The sequence below is a fragment of the Rana temporaria genome, chromosome 6, assembly GCF_905171775.1.
Source record: "Rana temporaria chromosome 6, aRanTem1.1, whole genome shotgun sequence".
Lineage (NCBI taxonomy): Eukaryota > Metazoa > Chordata > Amphibia > Anura > Ranidae > Rana > Rana temporaria.
In genome coordinates this window covers 38,685,345-38,709,554 of record NC_053494.1, presented here as the reverse complement: position 1 = coordinate 38,709,554, position 24,210 = coordinate 38,685,345, and the positions used below count along the sequence as shown (strand labels likewise).

Here is a 24,210-nt window from a genome sequence, read left to right as displayed (position 1 = left end):
GTGACTTGACCATGCAGCCCATTTTTCTTCATCTTTCTTCTGCCTCCTTATTGTGCATCTTGAAACAGCCACACCACATGTTTTTAGAGAGTCCTGTATTTCGCCTGAAGTTATTTGTGGGTTTTTCTTTGCATCCTGAACAATTTTCCTGGCATTTGCGGCTGAAATTTTAGTTGGTCTACCTGACCGTGGTTTGGTTTCAACAGAACCCCTAATTTTTCCACGTCTTGATTAGAGTTTAAACACTGCTGATTGGCAATATCCAAGCAATTGTCAATTCCTTGGATATCTTTTTATATCCATTTCCTATTTTATACGGTTCAACTACCTTTTCCCACCGATCCTTTGACAATTCTTTTGCTTTCCCCATGACTCAGAATCCAGAAACCTCAGTGCAGCACTGGATGAAAGATGCAAGGGTCTGTCAGGAGTCCAGAAACGCATTGACCTTTTATACGCACACACTAATTACAAGCAAACAGTTCACAGGTGAGGATGGTTACCTTTAATAGCCATTCAAACCCCTTTGTGTCAACTTGTGTGCATTTTATCAGGCCAAAATTACCTTGGTATGTAAACTTTTGAACAGGGTCATTTGGGTATTTTCTGTTGCCATTATGATTTAAAAAGAGTAAACACAGTTCATTGATAATAAATGGCTTCAGGCCAAACACTAACTATGAGTGAAAAAAATGTTTTTGTGTTATTCATATTCTCAAAAAAATGGCCAAGAAATCATAAATTCTGCCAGGGTATGTAAACTTATGAGTACAACTGTAACTGTTTGGGGGAGCTGCTATAGAAAAGCGCAGAAAATACATTAAGGTAAAATAAACTTTTGCCTTTAGAACCACTTTAAATGTTATGCACCTTTAGAATACCAGGACCATATATTGGTCTTTCCAAGAAGCTATTTTCAAATTTTAAATTGATAGAGAAAGGAACTGGAACTAATCAGATGTCTTTGGTGCCTGCCATTTTTTTCTGGATGCCAAATGAGTTTACAAAAGCTCAGTGCATGTTCTCTGTGTTATATGGCTGGCTTTCTGAGACATTTTACCATTTAGGCCTTCAGACATTTTTTTTTCTGAGTAATACTGTATTTGCCCTCTTAAATATCATACAGGTTGCTTCAACAAAATGGTGGTCGTCTGCACACAGACACTGACTCTCTGTTGCATAAATGTAATGGGATGGGTAAAAGAAAGTTTCAGTTCCTGTTCTTCAGCTGTAAATTGAGACATGAGACATGTTTTACTCTTTTTGGGGTTAATCGTAGAGGCCAAAAAGGGCCAAATGGGTCTAAGGAGTTCTCTACAGCTGAAGCTATCTCTTACCCATCTCATTACATTTATGCAACAGGGAGTCAGTGTCACCATTTTGTTAAAGTCTACCGGAACCTGACAAGCTGATTCTGTCTATCTTGCACCAGTCTTTTCACATTCGAACGGTATAATTTTCATTGTTTATCTTACAGGTTGCCTTGCGAATCCGCCCATTTAACCAGGTGGAAATAGAGAGAGGTGTTGAGTGTATTACATACAAACTCAGTGAACAAGTAGGTAACAGTATTTTTTTTTAATACACACGTAACATTTAAGGTTGTTATAAAAGTGTAAAGACAAAAATGGAGAAATTCCCCCCGGGGGCTTTTAAGCGACATACTGTGTAAAGTACATTAAATTCAAAGACTTGGAAATGCATAAAAGAGATCTTTACTAGGTTTCTGTATCACAGGTAATGCAGATGCAGATAGTTGTAATATTAAATACATTCAGGTTACAGACAGTTTGAGACCTATCTCAACAATAATTAAATATTAAATGATACAATAGACTAATATATAGTGCCATTGATAAAGTAACTTCCATAAGAAAATCCCGACGCGTTTCGACCACAAATTCAAATTGGTCTTCTTCAGGGGGATTTGTATTCTGGAAAGATGTCAAAAAAAGTATGTTAGAATACCAACATTCAAGCAAAATGCTGGCACCCATAGTATGTTATAAATATGTAAAACACTTCCACCCCTGGGCCAGTAACAAACTTAGAAATATGAGTAAGGTAGAATTAATTAAGACAGAGCTCCACCAGCAAAGAGAGGTTGATTAGGTTTGCTTTCTCCAGTAGCTTCAGGGCTGCTTTTTCATATACCCAAAAGAGCAGCTCGGCAGAGGCATTTAGGGTTTTATAGTGAATATAGGGGGCGCTGTGTAGAAACTGTTGTGCATCCCTACTACACCATATAATGGTGAAATGTTGCTTAAATATATTGTGAATTTAGGGTTTTGTTTACTACATGGGCACCTCCAGTCCTGTGCCTTTGGTGGCAGCGTCATATGGCAGTAGGATTGGAAAGTCGCTAGCAGTGAGATCTGGCTTGCAGGAGGGTGAGTGAAAGCTCGACTTTGTCTACTTAATTTCTTGCAGCTTATGACATCACCTTGTATCTCACGCCAAGTGAACAAATACATTTGGGATTAGTTAAAGTGTAACTTCAGGTATGTTGAGAAGAAAACATTGCCTGTAGCTTACCTGTTTACATTGTATATAGTAATAGTATTGTATAAAGTTACATTTTAGCAAATGTTTTTTTGGCAGATTCATACCATTTTGCACCCTCTGCTATTTGTTGCACAGGGGTTGAATTACTAAAACTGGAGAGTGCAAAATCTGGTGCAGCTGTGCATGGTAGCCAATCAGCTTCTAACTTCAAGCAGAGTTCCACCCTAAAGTGGAACTTCCGCTCATCTGATTCCTCCCCCCCTCTGGTGCCACAATTGGCACCTTTCAGGGGGGGAGGGGGGACAGGATACCCATCTTTGAAAGGTATCCTTTCCCACTTTCGGGAGTCCGGGCTTCAGACCATGACATCACTGCGGATCTCCCTCCTCTTCCCCCGGCCAACGGGCTAATAGGAGAGGGAAGTTGGGCCTTGCGCATGTGCAGTAGGGTTCCCGGCGTGAAGCCGAAAGGCTACACCGCCAGGTTCTCTTACCCGCAATGGCGACGGCAGCACCCGACAGCTGATGGAAACATCAGCTGCGGTACCGTCATCGCTGGACTCCAGGACAAGGTAAATGTCCGATTGTTAAAAGCCAGCAGCTGCAGTATGTGAAGCTACTGGCTTTTAATTTTAAATTTTTGGGCCGAAACACCACTTTCAGCTTGCTTAACCACTTAAGCCCCGGACCAATATGCAGCCTAAAGACCCAAGGTGTTTTTACAGTTCGGGACTGCGTCGCTTTAACAGACAATTGCGCGGTCGTGCGACGTGGCTCCCAAACAAAATTGGCGTCCTTTTTTCCCCACAAATAGAGCTTTCTTTTGGTGGTATTTGATCACATCTGCGGTTTTTAGTTTTTGCGCTATAAACAAAAATAGAGCGACAATTTTGAAAAAAAAGCAATATTTTTTACTTTTTGCTGTAATAAATATCCCCCAAAAACATATATAAAAACATTTTTTTTCCTCAGTTTAGGCCGATACGTATTCTTCTACCTATTTTTAGTAAAAAAAATCGCAATAAGCGTTTATCGATTGGTTTGCGCAAAATTTATAGTGTTTACAAAATAGGGGATAGTTTTATTGCATTTTTTTTTTTTATTTTTTTTTTTACTACTAATGGCGGCGATCAGCAATTTTTTTCGTGACTGCGACATTATGGCGGACACTTCGGACAATTTTGACACATTTTTGGGACCATTGTCATTTTCACAGCAAAAAATGCATTTAAATTGCATTCTTTATTGTGAAAATGACAGTTGCAGTTTGGGAGTTAACCACAGGTGGCGCTGTAGGAGTTAGGGTGCACCTAGTATGTGTTTACAACTGTTTGGGGGTGTGGCTGTAGGAATGACGTCATCGATCGTGTCTTCCCTATAAAGGGAATGACGCGATCGATGCGCCGCCATAGTGAAGGACGGGGAAGCCGTGTTTACACACGGCTCTCCTCGTTCTTCAGCTCCGGGGAGCGATCGCGACGGAGCGGCTATAAACAAATAGCCGCGCCGTGGTCCCGGATCGCTCCCCGAGCGGACCCGACCGCCGCATGTAGCGGGGGGGGTCCCGATCGGACCCCCCACCCGCTAATAGGCGAGGACGTACCTATACGCCCATGTGCCTGTACGTGCCATATTGTGGACGTATATGTACATGCGGTGGTCGGGAACTGGTTAATTAATCTTTGGAAAAAACTGGAAGCTGATTGGTTTCTATGTAGAGCTGCACTAGATTTTGCACTCTCCAGTTTTAGTAAATCAACTCCACAATGTCCTTCCTTGAACTGATTGTCTTCATTAAAATTACCTAAGCATTGTCAGTGTCGTAGTCTGCATTATCCCTTTTAGGCTGGGTTCACACTGCAGACGGATGCGGCTGATAGCAGGGGTCTGGTCAGTAGAGGCCCGTCCATTAGGGGCACAAGGGTGCCCCCCCATCCATGCGTCTCTGGCCCCCTAATCTACATGTAGGGCACGGACACATGGATTATTTTTTGAAGCACGTGATTAGAGCCTGAGGCTCTGATAGGCTTAAAAAAAGTCTGGGCTCGTGGTGCAGAGCACTGTGCCTGAATCCCACCCAGTTGTTTGACAATAGCGAATGAATAGTCGCTATTGTAACACTGATTCTCATTCTGGGCAAACAAGAAGGTGGGTCACCTGATTGGCCGAAAGGAGATCCAATTGGATTGGCCACCAGGAGGAGTTGGAAGAAGATGCAGGGCAAGCGAGGATGCAGCCGCCCACAGTCCGGAGAGGAACCGCTTGCGAGATGGGGTAAGTTCGGGGCCCTGACTACTTGACTGACCAACCCAGGGGGGTGCCGCCTGTGACCCCTGTGACCCGACCGACCAGAGGAACAGGTAGGGGTGGGTGGATTGTTTGCCGCCCCCCCAAAAAAAAGATCAGCCACCTCTGGGTCTGGTGCGTCTCTGTTCTCCGTTCAAGGGACAAACCGGGCCTGAATCGGACCTGAAACTGAGCCAAAGACGCACAGGACCTCTGTGCAGTTCACTCCACAGCCGATCCATAGATGTATGAACCTGCTCCATTGAGAGACAGTCACAATCTCCTGTCATGCAAATGAGATGTGGGGAAACCCATATATTATTCACACTAGTGTGAACCCAGCCTAAAACTAAGTGGGCCTCACAGAGTATTTTACCAATATAAAACTCCTGTTGCAGACTACGCCTAAAGATTTGTTTTTATCTTAATGCAGACTTCCGAGAAAAGTATTGAGACTATACCACAAGCATGGCACAAGATTTCTGTGGGCGTTCCATACACAATTCCCACACATTGCAATAGAGACTGCAATTTTAAATGGAAAGGTCACTTTTAATAAGATTATTGAGAGATGGATAAGGCAGAATGAGCCATCCTTGCCCATCCCCTTCCCATCCCCATTCCATCCCATTCCTATCCCATTCCAATCCTGTACCATTGATTGACATTGATAAATTGCAGTGGGCACAGAGAATCTGCCCTATTTCCATTGTCTGTGCCATTACCCACCCCATCTGTCACTAAGTACATCCATGTATATATATATATAGTTGTGTTATTACCCAGGTTTATGGTTTATGTAGGAGTGTTAAGGCAGTATCTGCCCCCCCCCCCCCTTCCTTGAGCATGCACCAGGCCTTGAATGTTTGATGTCATTGCCAAACAATGGGTTTGTTCAGAGACTGTTGATTCGGTTATAGGTTACTTTCTTATCATTTAATTTGACATGAAGATATACTGTTACACGATTGGCAAAGAGTTCTTCAATCACTATGATGATTATTTGAAGACATCATTTAGCTAGTAATGCATGCTTTGGCAGACATAAGCACTGCAATGGGGATCTGATTTAATTGCTATCGTTAAAGTTAGGCTCTTATGCTGTTATGATGATAAAAAATATTTTAGTGAATGGATTTTTTAATGTATTATAATATAAAACCTCTGGAATATTGCTATTCAATTAATGTTATTGCTGTCTAATTTGGTTTTAAGCATTATGGACAATTTATATGCGTGGACTATTATTATAATGGCACAGAAGATTTAAACAGGTGATCAATACATAAAGATCAATATATAAATCAATAACTAAATTAATAAAATATTTGTTGTAATGAATAATAGAGATGGTGTTTGAAGTGCAGCTTTGTATCACTAAACCCTGTATGACTCCTGCATCCTTCTCTTGAAATCCATGAGTGCGAAATAGCCAACATTTTATTCCTTATGGCAGCTGGTAACCCAGCAAACATTGGGTTACCTATTGAGAAATACAGCTTGCATTTTAAATTGTTTCTATGCGGTTATGGAGAGGGAGGTAGGTGTAAAAATACTGCACAAACAATGAAAGGGTGAAAAAATACAATACGTTATAAATGATGTGAAAGCTGCTACATAAAAATGTGACACATTTTCTAAAGGAAGGTGAATCAAATGTAGTGCTAACCCTAGTGTGATATGAAATAAACACATTAAACAATGGACGTAACTGAATACATTCAGAACTAAATAAAAAAGTCCCACATAATGGTAAGCATAAAATGGGTAAAAAATTGTAAATGAAAGTCCAGTGTCCTAAACAAAGCAGTAAAGGCTAGTCTGGTCAATGGACTTCAATCAAATCCAAAGAAAGCATATCAAATATTGCTCTTCTAGTGGGTCACAACGGGCTGATGGACAAGACATCCGCTGAAGACATCAATCCTCTCAAATGTAGTAAGAATGGGTACCCTTACCACAACTGATGGACCCGTATGTCAGCGACAGCGGATCGTACGAACTTAGCTAGCCAGATCGATACGTGGCCAGAATGATGGAAGAAATGCAGGATCTCCAGTGGAAACTCCGATGGACTTTGTGGCACTCCAATGAATCTAAGGCCGCCAGTTGAATGGAGAACCCCTCTCAAACTTCTAAAAGGCTACTTCCAGCAGGATAATTCAGCATGTCACAAAGCTCTAATCATCTCAAGCTGGTTTCTTGACTATGACTGAGGCCTCGTACACACGACCAAGTTTCTCGGCAAAAACCAGCAAGAAACTTGCTGTTTTTTTTTTTTGCCGAGGAAACCGGTCGTGTGTACACTTTTCGACGAGGAAACTGTCGAGGATCTCGTCGAGCCAAAAAGAGAGCATGTCTTTTTTTTCCTCGACGGGAATGGGGAAATTTGGCTCGCCGAGATCCTCGACAGCCTAACAAGGAACTCGACGAGCAAAACGATGTGTTTCGCCCGTCGAGTTTCTCGGTCGTGTGTACGAGGCTTGAGATGTTCCATGTACTCCAATGGCTTCCACAGTCATCAGATCTCAATCCAAGAGAACACCACATAAAATGCACACGACGGGAGGGGGGTGGCAATCTTTCCTTTAACCGGACCTTCAACCTGTCGGCGACAGTCTAATACTGCTATTTATTTAGAATTTGTTTTTAAATCATTACACTTACATCAAAATTTTTATCACTTCCGGCGGAAACAGGAAGTAGATAGTATTTTGAACTGCGACATTAATGTGAGTAGTGGGAGTTACAGGGTGTAGTAGGGGGGGTTTTAAGTCAAAAGGGAGCCACACCACAGATCCCATAAGCTTCTGATGATGCCCAGTGGGAGGAGCAAAAGGCATTAAGCTATCTGTGATGGCTGTGTGAATGCCAAGGCGGCAATCTCTGCCAGATTTTATCTTTTTTGATCTCTCTTTTTTGATGTAAGTATAATGATTTTAAAATTTTCAAAATAAATAGCAGTATTACACTATATGCTCTCTCCTCTGTTTTTGTTGGAACGATACCACTGTGGATTGTTGCTAATCGAGTGAGCCTGAGGGACCTTGATTATTGGGAGGAGGCCAACAGACACCTATATTCCAAGGCCAATTACAACAAATTCCGTGGACGGACATCACCACCTCAATACAGGCACATATACCATTTCCATCTGGTGAGTGGGGAGCACGGACAGTCACCTCAATTTTTGATTTTGAAGTTGTCATGGAAAGTCACCTGAATATTTGAACTTGTCACCGGCTCAACATTTCATTTTTTTTATGGACTTTATTGATTGCAGTCATTTTGCACTATACTGACATTAAAGCGGTAGTTCACCCTCACTTACATCATTTTTCCATCGAGACAGGCATTGTAGCGCGAGCTACAGTATGCCTGTCCCGATTTTTTTACCCCCGTACTCACTGTGTACTTGTACATTAAAGATTTCGGCTCCCGCGGGGAATGGGCGTGCCTATGGAGAGGGAGGATGATTGACGGCCGGCCCTGGCACGTCACTCTCCCCGAAGACAGCCGGAGTAGGTCTCTGCTCTTCACAGCGCCTGCGCACAGGCTATGCGCAGGCGCCGTGAAGAGCCAAGCCTATTTTGGCTATTTCCGGAGAAGCGTGACGCGCCAGAGCCGGCCGTCAATCATCCTCCGTCTCCATAGGCACGCCCATTCCCCGAGGGGAGTCGGTATCTTCGATGTACGAGTACAAGGTGAGTACGGGGATAAAAAAATCGGGACAGGCATACTGTAGCTCGCGCTACAATGCCTGATTTTATGGTATAAGAAAACAATTTTTTTTTTTTGCGTTTATAGGGTGAACCCCCGCTTTAAGCATGTTTGTTTATATATATATATATATATATATATATGTGTGTATATATATATATATATATATATATATATATATATATATATATATATATATAGTAATTCATAGGAGCAGTGCTAATTAAATTTCTTGTTTTAAACCTTTGGGGTACTTACCTTATACTTTAGCAGCAGCCCTAATTATTCATTTATTGTTTGGACACATCACCATAGCGCGGGTTTGTTACAATTTTCTTTCTATTTTCTTGTAGAGTGTTAATGGTTCTTTCTATACCATAACAATAACTTGAACGGTATATGCCGGAATGGAATGTGACTTTGGAATTGTATTCCCTCAACTTTAATGTTACTCTTTGTTGTCTATAGTTTTCTGGGTAATCAGTTGTCAATCTGCAAACCAAAAGTCAATAAAAATTATTTTACTTAAAGAGTTGTCATGGAGCTAGACAAGGCTAGTCACTGAGAGTGCCATCAAGAGAGCCAGCATCTAAGCAGCTGAAGCAACAGATAGAGTGACAATTCTGCACTGATTTTACTGCAGAAGAAGCATTGTCACCCTACTAAAGGGTCCAGTATTATTGATAATCCTGGACTGTAGCTGATAAATGCTACGGGACTTCTTCCTTTGTTACTTCTGTATTATCCTTTTGCAGTGTGGGGAGGGTTAAATTGAATATTCATTTTTGCAGAAGTGCAGCAGCGATCTTTAAGGAGATCACTTTGCAATGCTTGTCTATGGAGTGTCTCTAGTATAAAGAGAAGGGGTCTACAGGTAGGTGAGGAAAGAGTAGAGGACTATCTTGAATCAAGCGCGTGGGGAAAAGACTGATGGCAGAACAATCCCTGCTATAGCTGACCACAATCGGGTGAGAACTCGGAGGACCTTCACTCTGGGAGGATGTGAGGTGTGATTTGGACACCTGATGAAATCAGACTGCAGAGCAATTCCTATGCCTGTCTGAGGACTTGAACTGAACCAGAGCAGGTTTCCAAACACACAGAGGAGGACACCCTGGGTCTGGTAAGAGACCAATATTGTACAAGTTCATCATTTGTCTCCTGGGAACTGTTGTGCTTTCTTCATGGGGCCCCAACTTTGCTGGCTAACATATTTTTTTCATCAATCACTGGCCAATGGGAGCCTGTTATGCCTGTCTTTATGTCCTGTTGCTAGGTAAATACTGTTTAGTTAATTACTGTTAGTCAGAATACTGTAGGTATTTAACCATACCTCTCAGAGTAATGTTATTGTCTTACTGATTGTTCATATAAGTACACTTGCTCATCCTTTATGCTTTTAAGCTATGCTTTGAATAATAAATTCTTTGCAATTACTCAAGGTGTGTCAGTAAGTGCTGGGTGAACAAGGAACGTCATCTTCAGGTGTGCAGAGAAAATGCTCCTCTAAGGTTAGGGCTACACTAGGTTTTCCTTTTGCTGATATAAAGCTACTTGTCAAAAACTCTTGTGTTGTGTTGTATTCCTCTTCTACTTACTCCTCTGAGTGCCTACTGGCTACATTGTTTTTGACATCTACAAGTGACAGAAAAGTGACAGGTATAGAGGAAATAAATATCTGGGATGGGGGCTCAGCCGAACATGCAGAAACATTGTGAGGAGGCCTTGTGTATCCTGATTTTCTGCTGCTCTGTCATTTGTAGACCTTATTAGCCATCAGCAGAATGACCAGACTGAGTGTCGGGCCTCGTACACACGATATGATAGCCAGAGGGCAACGGTCTGAAGGATCGTTTTCATTGGTCAAAACCGATCGTGTGTGGGCCCCATAGGTCGGTTAACCTTAGGTTAAAAAAATAGGAACTTGCTTTAAAATTGAACCGATGGACTGCTAAGGATAGGTCAAAACCGATCGTTAGTAGGCACGACCATCGGTTAAAAAACCCACGCATACTCAGAATAAAGTCGACGTTTGCTTGGAAGCATTGAACTTCGTTTTTTTCAGCACGTCGTTGTGTTTTACGTCACCGCGTTCTGATACGATCGTTTTTTTAACTGATGGTGTGTAGGCACATCAGACCATCAGCCAGTTTCATCGGTTAACCTAAGACAACGGTCCTTCAGACCGTTGTCCTCTGGCTAACCTATCGTGTGTACGAGGCCTTAGGCAGTTCCCGTATGTCACATCCATTTCTGTAGAGGTTCAGTTCTCAGTCTTTGTCCATCAAATCTAGGGCCCTTTTCACACTGCTCCACTGTGGTTTCCCCGCAGTGTAAATGCAGCACAGTGTACCTGAAGTTTTTTAGGTAGGTAACCTGCTCTTTCCAATAGATTTTATTAGATTGGGCGTTTTTGGTGCGTTTTCTGAAAGCAGCATGCAGGACTTTTGGTGCACTTTCAGAAAATGCACCGAAAACATCCAATCTAAGCACAGGTAACCTACACGAAAAGCGCAGATACATTGCGCTGCACCCATGCTGCAGGGAAACTGCAAAGGAGCAATGTGACAAGGGCCTAAGCCTACGATGACCCTAGAGCCTCAATTCTGGCACACTTTATCCCAGAACTTAAAATATTGCTAAAGTGATTATAAATTGGAACTTCCATGTACATTTTTATGTTGATTCATATCAAAAGTTTAAAAACACTTTAAAACTAAATGACTAGAAAAATCAGATTTGGAAACTTTTCTCTTATGTCCATGGATGCTTTGTTGACACCAGGCAAGCCAATTTTACTTCAACATCATTTGTGCTGCTGAATCTTCTACAAATGTAACCTTACGTTATATCTATGTCTGAAACATCCTGTAATTTTTTTCACCAAACTTCAGACCCCCGACTTACTACACCAAACACGAATGTGCTCTGCATAGAGTTTTTTCTGTGTTCAATCACAAACTGAAGTCATAGTAAACACGTGACTCCTATTTACTATTGCTTTAGTTATGAATGAACGAGGCAGAGATCAGTAAAATTAGAGACATGTTTACCAACCCTACCACTCTCCATCCTGAACATGTAATTCTCTCTCTTGCCGAGTGCTGCCTGCCTGCCACTCACTCCCCCAAGAAAGAGTAGCAGGAATCAGAGGACACCTAGGGGACTTTAAAAGGAGCAGTTTGAGGGCCCATAGCAGTGAGGATCACTAACAGGTGAAGTACATGGCAGTTGACTTGCCAATAGTAGCTTTGATGCCAGCTAGGGTGGGGGTGTGAGTCACATTTATCCACTGATCATAGCAATTAATTTGCTCAAGGACGTAAAACTTACTGAGCTGGCCAGCTAGGAAGGTTTCTATTTCAATCTAAGCCTAATGTCCATGGCAGCAAAAGGATTAAGTAAGACCGCTACAGTCACTGTAAATTACGGTTTCTACAGATGTAGAGCGTTCAGCTCTGATAACTGAATATTAGATATCGGTGGAAGTCTTAAGCAGCCCATACAACAGGGTAAATTTATTTTCTGCAACCATGGGACAGTATTGACACGAGAATTCCTCCCGCTGAGTCATTGTATTCTCCCGGCTGGGAAGCTGTCCCCATTGGGAGAAAACTAGCCGATAGCGATAATCGAATGCAATCGATCAACTTCGTAAATTTAGCCTGCCTATACATGGTTTGTGTCTCTGATGATTCCTGCTGGCCTTAGACAACCCAAGCATGACAGTTTCTTGTATTCTTAGGAGACTCTACTGCTCTGTGTTTGAGTTCTTGAGTATGCACATCTGCCGTGGCCATTATGAGGGCCTCCTACTTCCCCTGCTGGATGTTTTTCTTTTATTTTATATGATGGAGAGGTGCTGGAACATGCAAACGTTGGTGATAGCACCCAATATTTTCAGGAGAATTGGAAAAAAAAGTAAAGAATTATGGGAGGCAGATCGTAGTTGTATGTTTTTCCTCAGCCCTCCAGACTACAAAAACATTACTTTTCCATGGATTGAAACAAAAACATTTGGCCCATTATATCATACAAGATCTACTAATTCATGGACAGCTTTAGTAGTAGACCCCTCAGCCCCTTTAGATACTGCCGGTCTATAAATTGTCTCCCTGTAACCTCTTCTTTCAGATACTGCTGCTGAAGGATCCATCAGGAGGGTCTGAGGACTTCCTGCGTGCAAAGCGTTCTAGAGACAGGACCTTTGTATTTGATGCTGTGTTTGATCAGGATGCTACCCAGGTAAATGTCCCTCTGATTCGTGTAGGTGCACCTTTTCTGTGATATCATAATAATAGTGAGCAAACTGATACTGTAGGAGACCCACTGCATATTAGGCAGATTGAAAGAATCTGATACATTTGAGGGGAATCTTGATTTGCAAATACTCATATATCAGTTTTCTCTAAATTGCAGCATTTGGGCACAGTTTAAAAATATATTTGATACTTTTTTTGCATGTAGTGATTGCTGAATTATAAACAAGAGAGAATCATCAGTTTTGCTATGTTCTGTTTATGTCTCTAAATGTATTGATTGGAAATGGAAGTTCTTGATGTTTTTTTGGCTCAGATATTGCAGATAATTATTTAAAATGCCTGAAATTGTTCTCTATATAGCTTTAAATTTTAAATATTTGAACGCAAGCAGAATTGTGAAGTATTTATCAAAGTATTTAGCAAAAATCAACTGTCATTTTGTATGAACACAGTGTACATTTAAACTTATCTACCAATAGTAGCATTCTGTCTGATCCACCAATTGGATTATCTTTCATAAAAAAATAATAATAATAAATAAATAAAAAGTAGTGGTGCACCAAAATTAAAATTCTGGACTGAAACTGAAAATTCTGGATGCAATTGGCCGGAAAACCGAAATGGATAGTTTTTAAATATAATTTAAATAAATGAGTGATAAAATTGGTGACCTGTGTTCTTTTTATAAAATTGTATATGATGATTTCTGTTCTGACCTGCAGATGGCACTATAAAGATAGTTATAGACATTAGAGGCCAATGGTGTGAACCAACCCTTAGGCCGCATACATTCTTTGTGTAGTGGAAATTTGCATTCCTGCCCGAGAGAGACAGAAATAAGCCTGATCTCTCAGATGGGCCTGATGATTCACTTGCAGGACACACTGAAATGTGGTAACATGCTTATATTGTTGCTGGGTTGTCCTAAGGGTTCTAACACAATAAAGCTGGACATTGATCTGGAGAGTCTGTAAGTGATCTGCCATGGTATATGGGACCCCTAATCCTCACCTCCTTAAAGCGGAGGTTCACCCTAAAAAAAACTATATACCATTACATCCAGCATACTTCCGACATCTACAGTATGCTGTTTTTTTTTTTTCGCTGTACATACCGTCTTATAGTTCTTTTTCACCCGGCTTCCAGGTTCTCACTCCCGCCGGGAGTAGGCGTTCCTATGAAGAAGCGTAGATGATTGACGTGCGGATAAGGCGCGTCACGCGTTCCGAAAATAGCCGAACTGGGAGTCGGCTCTATACAGCGCTATACGGCGCCTGCGCAACAGACTAGGAGCCGTGTAGAGCTGACTGCGCAGGCGCCGTATAGAGCCGAGTCCCAGTTCGGCTATTTTCGGAACGCGTGACGCGCCTTATCCGCACGTCAATTGTCTACGCCTCTTCATAGGTACGCCTACTCCCCGCCGGAGTGAGAACACGGAAGCCGGGTGAAAAAGAACTATAAGACGGTATGTACAGCGAAATAAAATAAATACCAGCATACTGTGCATGTCGGGAGTATGCTGGATGTAATGGTATATAATTGTTTTAGGGTGAAACTCCGCTTTAACCTTTTTGCAATAAAACTTTGAAAAGACAAAATGGAAATATTCTGTCTTGATCCCTCATTTTAGCCATGGACTGAAATGCTATCCTGCCCCTGCCTTTGAAGATGTCTTCCTGCCTTTGGGGTGTCATAGGGGCACTACATATACATATACTAACCTGCAATGTTTTTAGGATTTGTCAGGCTGGTTTCCTTTATTTTCACCTAGCGATCCTGCCAGTAACACACTTTCTTTGCTAGGATGGCACCGCTCAATCACCCTACTGTATCTGTAGGGGAGCAATTCTGCCCTAGGACAGGAAGTGTGTTAGGACTATAGGACTCCTCCCCCTCTCCTTATTTCAATTATATGGGGGTATGTGCTGAAGTTCACAGATGTGCAATGAGCAGGGCTAATAACAGTGCAGTGCAGCATGAGCAGAGTGTACATGACGTCAGGCAATTTTGATCCTTTATGTAGAAAATGCATTTATTTTAAATTTCTTCATCTTCACACAATATTTTTTTTTTTTTTTTTTTTTTTTTAGGAACAGGTCTATGAATCAACTACCAAAAACCTGGTTGATGGCATTGTTAGAGGATATAATGCTACAGTATTTGCTTATGGCCCAACAGGTAGTAATGCATTTGGATGTAAACCACAAAACAAGAAAATTGTGTCTTTAACATTATAGTATATGAACACAGGGAATGAACTGCATCTCAGGCCTCCACTAGAGAGCGCCACAACATGCATTATAATATCTACAAAACGCGTTTCTCTGAAAATAAGACTGGGGCTTATATTAATTTTGGCTACAAAAAACACACTAGGGCAGGGGTAGGCAACCTTAAAGAGGTGGAGATCTACCTGAATAACATGGGAGAAGTCAAAGATCACCGGCAAATTGTCGCCTCCTCACACCTGATTTAAACCTCTAATTATCACACTACCCTTTAGCAATCAGGTGCATTGAACGGCAATCATGGGTTTAAATCAGGTGGTGAGGAGGTAACATATTTCCTCCTCACCACCTGTCAAATGCATTCGGATCACTTTTCAGAGGAGCAGCAGTGCCTGCTTCACTTGTGAATGAGCCCCTAGTTGCATTCTGCAGTCGCACCCTAAAGCCTTAAACACACAATCGGATTTCCGTCAGACAAAGTATAGGACTTTTGTCCGAAGGGCATTGGCAGTGAACTTCTTCTGCATAGAGACGGCAAAACTTTGTCAGCCAACAAATACGAAACTACGTGGTTTTTCAGCTCTTTAGCGCCACCCTTTGGGCAACTTCTGCTAATCTTGTGCTATGGCTAACATTGCTTCTGAGCATGCGTATTTGTACGTTGGATTTTTTTCCAACGGAATTCTGTACACACGATCAGATAATCCGACATCACCCATTTGTTGTCAGAAATTTTTAAAGCATGCTATCCAACATTTGTTGTCGGAAAATCCAACAACAATTGTCTGATGTAGCATGCAAACGGTCGGATTTTCCGACAAAACCCTGCCATCACACATTTGTTGTCAGAAAATCCGATTGTAGGATGCATTAAGGTAAAAAAACATGAGGGTTTACAACCCCTTTAATGTCTAAACTACTGGCAACAAAAGTGAGTACACCCCCTAAGTGAAAATTTCCAAATTGTGCCCAATTAATCATTTTCCCTCCCTGGTGTCATGTGACTCGTTAGTGTTACAAGGTCTCATGTGTGAATGGGAAGCAGGTGTGTTAAATTTGGTGTTATCGCTCTCACTCTCTCATGCTGGTCACTGGAAGTTCAACATGGCGCCTCATGGCAAAGAACTCTCTGAGGATCTAAAAAAAAATGTTGCTCTACACAAAGATGACCTAGGCTATAAGAAGATTGCCAAGACCCTGAAACTGAGCTCCAGCATGGTGACCAAAAACATACAGTGGTTTACTGGACAGGTTCCACTCAGAACAGGCCTCCCCATGGTTGACCAAAGAAGTTGAGTGCACCTGCTCAGCATTATATCCAGAGGTTGTCTTCGGGAAATAGACTTATGAGTGCTGCTAGCATTGCTGTATAGATTTAAGGGGTGGGGGATCAGCCTGTCAGTGCTCACACCATACGCCGCACGCTGCATCAAATTGGTCTTTATGGCTGTTGTCCCAGAAGAAAGCATTTTCTAAAGATGATGCACAAGGAAGCTCACAAACAGTTTGCTGAAAACTAAGGACATGGATTACTGGAACCATGTCCTGTGGTCTGATGAGACCAAGGTAAACTTATTTGGTTCAGATGGTGTCAAGGGTGTATGGCAGCAACCAGGTGAGGAGTACAAACACAAGTGTGTCTTGCCTACAGTCAAGCATGGTGGTGGGAATGACATGGTCTGGGGCTGCATGAGCGCTGTCGACACTGGGGAGCTACATTTCATTGAGGGAACCATGAATGCCAACATGTACTGTGATATACTGAAGCATAGCATGATCCCCTTCCCCTTCCTTTGGAAACTGGGCCGCAGGACAGTATTCCAACATGTTAACGATCCCAAACACACCTCCAAGACAATCACTGCCTTGCTAAAGAAGCTGAGGGTAAAGGTGATGGACTGGGCAAACATGTCTCCAGACCTAAACCCTATTGAGCATCTGTGGGGCATTCTCAAATGGAAGCTGGAGGAGTGCAAGGTCTCTAACATCCACCAGCTCTGTGATGTCATCATGGAGGACTGAAAGAGGACTGTGTGGGGTTAGGGGTGTACTCACTTTTGTCAGATACTGTAAATCTGTAATTGCACATAAAATGAGTTATGAGATCTGTTTTATTATTACCAGTAGCTCTGTGCTCATCTGTGTTTTCTTCGTGCTGTGCTAGTTTCCCTGACTTAGCAGAGATCTCTACAAGCATTTTGGAGCAATTTCAAATGCATTTAACCACACCACTAATTTAAGTGGGTAGCAGACCCAGTGTCCTTAATATTAAAAAACTCACTTTAGCTCTCAGGTGCCTTATTTTTTCCTGCCCTTGCATTAGGCATGACCATTGGTCAAGCACGTAGAACCAAAACACAGGGCCGGGGCTAAACTTCAAACTGCAAAGAAATGTGTGGCATATAAGGTCAAAACACCCAAGCCTATAACACAACAAGAGAGGGGGACTTGGTTATGGGATACTCCAAATTGCTTAGCACCTAGTAATTAGAGGACAATATTCCCTTGGTAATAGTGTGTTCTGAACAGTCTAAGGTCTCACAGCTGAAGACTGCGAGACAAGTCTTTTTTTGGCATCTGCCAGGACCCAGTGCAACTTCCAGAACACTACACAGTCACCGGGATCAGTTTAGGGTCTCTTCTACTCACAAGTCCCCAGGACAGCTGCCACCTTCAAACTTCCTCCGAACATGGTACAGTGAGTGAGACAGCATCTCTCCAGACCAGATGCCCTGTGGTGTGGTCCTGCAATAAGTTCCAAGCAAAATTAATCCAGGCCCTTAGCCCTGGCACTGCAGAGGCCTTACGGGCAACTGCAAGTCCATTGGCAGCACCCTCTGGCTCTAGAAGCCTCCTAAAGAGAACAATTTTCTAGTATCTCAAGACTATTTATCACCATTCCAGACCCTTTCTGGACACTCCTCTCCAGGGATTTGCTGGAACCCAAAAAAATATACAGGCTGATTGTTCTGAATCTCCCACCCTAAGCTGCGGAAGCTTCTTCTAGAGCAGTAGTTCAACCTTTCTAGTGCTGTGACCCCTTGATAAAATTTCCCAAGTTGTGGGGACCCCTAACAGTAAAATTATTTTCGTAGCACCCAAGGCAAGACAAGTAATTTGCGCCCCTAACTCATGGAAATTTAGTGCTCCCTGAGTCCTTTCCACTCGTACAGTATTAAAACCCCTTATGGTACATTTTAGGATGTACCACTCTCTCTTTGTTCTCCTTTCGTTCCCTTTTATCTCTCTCTATCCTTATTTCTTGTTTTTTTCCCCCCACCCCTCTCTTTAGCCGTCTTTCTTCTTTCTCTTGCTTTTTCTTTATTCCTCCACCTCGTTTCCTCTCCCCCCATGTATTATCTATTTTTAATCCTTCTCTTATTCCTTGATGAGGGGGGGGGGGGAATAGGATGAGTGGCAGTGCTGGTGGTGAGTTCTGATCAGCCAACTTAGGTGCTCTTGATCAAGGTCATCTGCTGATCTGAGAACTGTAGTGGGGACTTTTAATGGGAACTATAATCACAGGTAGTGTTACTCATTGTGTCTCCAGTCCAGTATTTGGTGACCCCTGGCAAATCTTAATTTGACCCCCGAGGGGGTCCCGACCCCCAGGTTGAGAACCACTGTTCTAGAGGCAGGGGGAGGCAATCAGATTCCTGTCAAATCCCGAACAGACCAGGCCGAGCAATAACTAACCTTGATTACAGAAGGAGCCAAACTAAATTTACTCAACATCCTTTGCTAGGAGGGTGCTACACAAGCATAATACATACCTCCCAAATTTGTAAGATTTGAATGAGGGACAAATTATGGCATGAAGTATGTAGGCAAATGACAGGCCCTTACCTTGCGTCCCAAGGACCCAACTCACCGCCGTCCCATAACAGGCCTAAATGTTCTCTCCAAGATAATGGAGAAAGTAGTGGTACAACAGCTGCAACAGCATCTAGATACCCACAATCTACTGGATCCATTACAATCAGGCTTCCGTCCCGGACACGGGACAGAAACGGCCTTACTCAAAATATGGGACGATGTCCTCGAGGCCACAGACGAAGGAGAATCTTGTCTCCTGGTTCTGCTGGACCTAAGCGCAGCCTTTGACACGGTAGACCACAAACTGTTACTGATGCGACTAGCCAAGGTAGCAGAAGTCGCAGAAGGTGATTTACCATGGTTTTCTTCCTTTCTTGAAAACCGATCACAAACAGTTAAATTGGGTTGTTTCACGTCGGAAAAGCGCACGGTGTCATGTGGAGTCCCCCAAGGATCCCCCCTGTCACCGGTGCTTTTCAACATCTATCTTCGCCCTCTCTTTGATATTATCAGTAGCCAAGAACTACTCTATCACTCTTATGCAGACGATACGCAACTGTATTTTCGCATCTGCAACAAAAAGGATCATCATCTCAGTTTAGAGAAATGTCTCTCTTTGATAGAAAACTGGATGACTAAGAGTTATCTTAAACTCAACAGTTCAAAAACAGAACTCCTTATGTTTCACGCCAGCCGAAAGAGTCAACTGGCAACAACCTGGACACCCCCGCCCATTCTGGGCCAAATCATCACCCCTAGCTCCAAAGTCAAAAGTCTCGGGGTCATCTTCGACACCTTCATGACAATGGACGCACAAATAGGGTCAGTAGTCAGCGGAGCGCACCATCTGTTGCGCCTACTACGCAGACTTATTCCATTTATCCCCAAAGAAGACGTAGCAGTCGTGGTGGGAACAATCGTGAATTCCAGACTGGACTATGCTAACGCCCTGTACCTCGGACTCCCAAAGTACCAAATCTCCCGTCTGCAAGTCGTTCAGAATACGGCCGCCAGACTGGTGACTGGGAAAAAAAAATGGGAATCAATCTCACCTTCGTTGAGAACCCTTCACTGGCTGCCAGTAAAAGACAGAATTGCATTTAAAGCACTCTGCCTGACACATAAGTGCATCCATGGGAAGGCTCCGCAATATCTTTGCGACAAGATAGAACCTCACAATTCGAATCGCGTTCTGCGATCCACCGACCAAAATCTGGTCAGGGTACCAAAAAACAAATACAAGTCCAAAGGAGAAAGAAGGTTTGCTTTTCAGGGTCCTAGACTATGGAACGCTTTACCAACCAGCATTCGGTTGGAGGAAAACCACCTGACTTTCAGAAGACGAATCAAAACTCTGCTCTTTTGATGTCATGAGACACGAACAACTAGCGCCCAGAAGCGATTCAGTTCGCATGCGCCGCGCTTTATAAGTTTTTCATTCATTCATTCATTCATAACACTGACCATGAGGATTAATGTGCAAGAAATTATTGATTTAACCAGTTTTTCAATCACTACTCTTTTTTTGGCTTTTCTAAATTGCAAAAATAAATTTGAGGTTAGATACAAAGAGGGACAGTTCCTCTAAATGAGGGACAGTTGGGTGGTATGCACATAGAGAAATTCGATAATATATTTATTTACCTAATAAATAGTTGCATTTGCTTAAGTTTACAAGTCTGCATGGTTTTAACCTTCCACTTATCTCAGGTACAGGCAAAACATACACAATGCTGGGGATGGACAGAGAATCAGGAATATACATTCAAGCTCTTAATGACCTCTTCAAAGCTATTGAGGACAATAGAGAAAGTATGGAATGTTCTGTATCCCTATCATATCTGGAGGTAAATATGAATCATGTAGTTTATTTTTATATATATATATATATATATATTATATATATATATATATATATATATATATATATATATATATATACACTCATCAAAATTATAAACGCAACACTTTTGTGTTTGCCCATATTTTTCATGAGCTCAAAGATCTACGACTTTTTCTATGTACGCAAAAGGCCTATTTCTCTAAAATATTATTCACAAATCTGCCTAAATCTCGTGTTAGTGAGCACTTCTCCTTTGCCGAGATAATCCATCCACCTCACAGGTGTGGCATATGAAGATGCTGAATAGACAGCATGATTATTGCACAGGTGTGCCTTAGACTGGCAACAATAAAAGGCCACTCTAAAATGCCAGTCAGTATCTGGTGTGACCACCATTTGCCTCACCCAGTGCAGCACATCTCCTTCGCATTGAGTTGATCAGATTGTTGATTGTGGCCTGTGGAATGTTGGTCCATTCCTCTTCAATGGCTGTGTGAAGTTGCTGGATATTGGCAGAAACCAGAACACACCGTCGTATACACCGATCCAGAGCATCCCAAACATGCTTAATGGGTGACATGTCCAGTGAGTAAGCTGGCCATGCAAGAACTGGGATGTTTTCAGCTTTCAGGAATTGTTTACAGATCCTTGCAACATGGGGCCGTGCATTATCATGCTGTAACATGAGGTGATGGTCGTGGATGAACGGCACAACAATGGGCCTCAGGATCACGGTATCTCTGTGCATTCAAAATGGCATCAATAAAATACACCTGTGTTCATTGTCCATAGCATACATCTGCCCATACCATAACCCCACCGCCACTGTGTGCCACTCGATCTAGAATGTTGACATCAGCAAATTGCTCACCCACACAACGCCATACACACTGTCTGCCATCTGCCCTGTACAGTGAAAACCAGGATTCATCCGTGAAGAAAACGCCTCCATTGTGGCCCATGACTGGTTACCAAGTCGCTTAGGTGGCCCTCGCCCTTCAAAAGTTGGGCACCCCTGATGTAGATGGTCTGCTTTTGACCTATGTTGAATGATATTAGATGCAGCAGGTCCTTTTTAGATGCATTTGCATTGCAGGCAAAGCTGGTCAAATGCATATCTTTATACATTCAGGAGTTACGTTTAACATACTGTTCACACATGTGTTTTTTATTGAGTTATCACCTATAGAACTTCACTATACCTGTCCCTCCCTGTCCTTCTACAGATATAACTAGGATTTTATTTTCCAGAAATACAATGAGGCTGCCCTTTCTCCCAAGGGCCTGCACACACAATGTATGTAAGAAGAGGGCTCCAGGGGGTTTTGCCTACATCAGGAGGAACTTGTCTGGACATCTACTTCACGTTTGCATGAATTAGTTCCTTCCGTGTATTCCATAGAAACCATTTTATCACCTTTATTGTTCAACAGCAAAATAAAGGAGATTCTGTTTTTTAGATGTTTTGATGAGACCAATATAGGAGAATAGTATTTGTACTCTCACTACAAAATGTCTCACAATGGGGTTGATTTACTAAAGGAAAATCCACTCTGCGCTACAAGTGCACTAAGTGCACATGGAAGTGCAATCGCTGTAGATCTGAGGGGAAGATCTGAAATGAGGGGAATCTCTGCTGATTTTATCATCCAATCGTGTGCAAGCAAAAATGCTGTTTTTTTTTATTTTCCTTGCATGTCCCCCTCGGATCTACAGCGAATGCACTTCCAAGTGCACAGTGGATATGCCTCTAGTAAATAGCCCCCACAGTGTACATGATGGTCATATATTGTTTACTATGAAAATTGAACATATTCATTATCTGACAAAATATATTTGTCCACTTGGGGGTTAGAAAGATTTTTAGTGCCTGGAGCACCTTAGTATTTTTAACTGTTTAGTATAAACCGGCAATAGATGGAGCAAATTTCTTTGCTGCAACCACAAAAGCCGTCCCCACCAGGAGAAGACATTAATTATTGCTAGCAGCTATACTAGCCACTAACGATATTTGTATGTAAAATCTGGCAGGTTGGTTGTACCCAAGTTGATCGATAGATTAACTTGGATACATTCAGCCTGCCCATACATGGTTAAAATCTCGCCCAGTTCCAGCTGTCTATGACCAGCCTAAGTCATGTAAATAAAGAGGGCCAGATCCACAAAAACGTGCGTATATTTAGGCGGGCGTAGCGCATCTCATATGCGCTACGACGCCGTAAATCTGAGTGGCTCCTAGGGTATCCACAAAGAACTTGCTCCCATATGCGGGCCGGCGTAACGTAAATCTGCCGGCGTAAGTCCGCGTAATTCAAAGTAGGCTTGGAGTGGGCGTGTTGTATGGTAATCTGGTATGACCCCACGTAATTGACGCTTTTTACGAACGGCGCGTGGACGTATCCCAGTGCGCATGCGCAAAATCACGTTGCAAATAGTCAATGCTTTTGACATGAACGTAACTTACGCAAAGCCCTATTCGCGAACGATTTACGCAAACAACGTAAAATTCTACGCTGTCCCGACGTCCATACCTAACATTGGCCCGGATTCAAGAAGCAATTGCGCCTGTGTAACCATAGTTACACAGCGCAATTGCTTACTTGCCCCGGCGTAACGAATGCTCCTGATTCAGGAACCTCGTTACGCCGACTGCAGCCTAAGATATGCGCGGCATAAGGCTCTTATGCCCGCATATCTTAGGCTGCATTTTTGCGATGGCCGCTAGGTGGCGTTCCCGTTGTGCTCAGCGTATAGTATGCAAATTGCATACTAACGCCGATTCACAACGTTACGCGAGCCCTGCGTACGCAGTTTACGTCGTTTCCGTATGGCGTTTTTCGCGTAAGGCTGCCCCTGCTATTATCGGGGGCAGCCAATGTTACGTATACCCGTCGTTCCCGCGTCGCGAAATTTCAAATTTACGTAGTTTGCGTAAGTGATTCGTGAATGGCGCTGGACGCCATTCACGTTCACTTTGAAGCAAATGACGTCCTTGCGACGTCATTTGCCGCAATGCACGTCGGGAAAGTTTCCCGACGGAGCATGAGCTCTACGATCGGCGCGGGAACGCGCCTAATTTAAATGATTCCCGCCCCCTACGGGATCATTTAAATTTTGCGCGCTTATGCCGGGTATTTTGCTGGCAGCGCAGTAAATTTGCAGGGGCGCAGGGCAAAAACGTTGCCCTGCGCCTCCGTAAAAAAAGTGCAAATCTACCTGAATCCGGGCCATTGCGTACACCTCATAGAGGCAGGGGTAACGTTACGCCGAAAAAAGCCTTACGTAAATGACATAAAAAAATGCGCCCGGCGGACGTACGTTTGTGAATCGGCGTATCTAGCTAATTTGCATACTCTACACGGAAATCAACAGAAGCGCCATGTAGCGGCCAGCGTAAATATGCACCTAAGATCCGATGGCGTACTAAGACGTACGTCAGTCGGATCTAGCCCACATTCAGTCGTATCTTGTTTTGTGGATACAAAACAAAGATACGACGGTGCATCGTAGAACTTACGCGGCGCATCAATAGAAATGCCGCCATAAGCTCT

General features: G+C 42.8%; 1 protein-coding gene across 1 annotated transcript in view; it reads left to right on the top strand.

Moving 5' to 3' along the window:
- Positions 1 to 24,210, top strand: part of LOC120943401 (kinesin-like protein KIF19) — a 76,123-nt gene that overhangs the window by 2,408 nt on the left and 49,505 nt on the right. Inside the window, exons 2-5 of the mRNA XM_040356681.1 lie at positions 1,478 to 1,558; positions 12,645 to 12,755; positions 14,863 to 14,950; positions 20,527 to 20,663. Coding sequence (XP_040212615.1) covers positions 1,478 to 1,558; positions 12,645 to 12,755; positions 14,863 to 14,950; positions 20,527 to 20,663 — 417 coding nt within the window. The remainder of the gene's footprint in view (positions 1 to 1,477; positions 1,559 to 12,644; positions 12,756 to 14,862; positions 14,951 to 20,526; positions 20,664 to 24,210) is intronic.